The 821-nt window shown below is 55.9% G+C and overlaps 1 protein-coding gene across 1 annotated transcript in view; it reads right to left on the bottom strand.

Annotated features, from left to right (window-relative positions):
• Positions 1-73: 73 nt before the first annotated feature.
• TLE6 (transducin-like enhancer of split 6) overlaps positions 74-821 on the bottom strand; it is a 23,042-nt gene continuing 22,294 nt past the window's right edge. Inside the window, exon 15 of the mRNA XM_011967447.1 lies at positions 74-411. Within this exon, the coding sequence (XP_011822837.1) occupies positions 253-411 (159 nt within the window). The 3' untranslated portion in view covers positions 74-252. The remainder of the gene's footprint in view (positions 412-821) is intronic.

Genomic DNA, 821 nt, shown 5'->3' with positions numbered 1-821 from the left:
GATTTCCAAAAGTTGAGCAGGGACGGGATGGGAAGGCCCCTTTCCCTTCAGAGGACAGGACACGTCCACTCTCTGCCTTTCCCGGGTGCTTTATTACAGGTGACGGCGGTCAGTCTATACACCACAGACTGGATCGTGCGATGCCATAGAAGATCCTTCCCACTTCCCTCCACCATGACCCCCCCTGCTTGGGGGGAAAAAAAAAAGTGGACGCAAAGAGGAGCCGGAGTTGGATGACAGCAGTGAGGCCCCTCAGTAGGTGATCTGGTACACGGAGGCGTGCTCCCTGGAGCCTGTGACAATGAGGCGGTTGTTGGAAGAGATGTCACAGCACGTGATTGGGGACGTCTCAGGCACCTGGAGGGGGGTAGTGGGCAGTGAACTGGGGTAGGGCTCACACACCCCTGGTCTCTACCCGTTAGCTCAAGCATGAAGCATCGTCTCTTCGAAGACAGACAAGGTCCTGCTCTGTTGCCCAGGCGGGAGTGCAGTGGTACAACCTCAGCTCACTGCAGCCTTGACCTCCTGGACTCGAGCAATCTTCCTGCCTCAGCCTCCCAAGTAGCTGGGACCACAGGTGCACGCCACCACACTCAGCTGATTATCATTTTATTTTTTGAGACGGAGTCTCGCTCTGTTGCCTAGGCTGCAGTGCAGTGGCGCAATCTCTGCTTATTGCAAGCTCTGTCTCCTGGGCTCAAGCCATTCTCCTGCCTCAGCCTCCCAAGTAGCTGGGACTACAGGTGCTCACCACCACGCCCGGCTAATTTTTTGTATTTTTAGTAGAGACGGGGAGTCACCGTGTTAGCCAGGATGGTCTC

The sequence above is a fragment of the Mandrillus leucophaeus genome, unplaced genomic scaffold (assembly GCF_000951045.1).
Source record: "Mandrillus leucophaeus isolate KB7577 unplaced genomic scaffold, Mleu.le_1.0 Scaffold8, whole genome shotgun sequence".
Classification (NCBI taxonomy): Eukaryota; Metazoa; Chordata; class Mammalia; order Primates; family Cercopithecidae; genus Mandrillus; species Mandrillus leucophaeus.
This window is presented reverse-complemented; position numbering and strand designations above follow the sequence as displayed.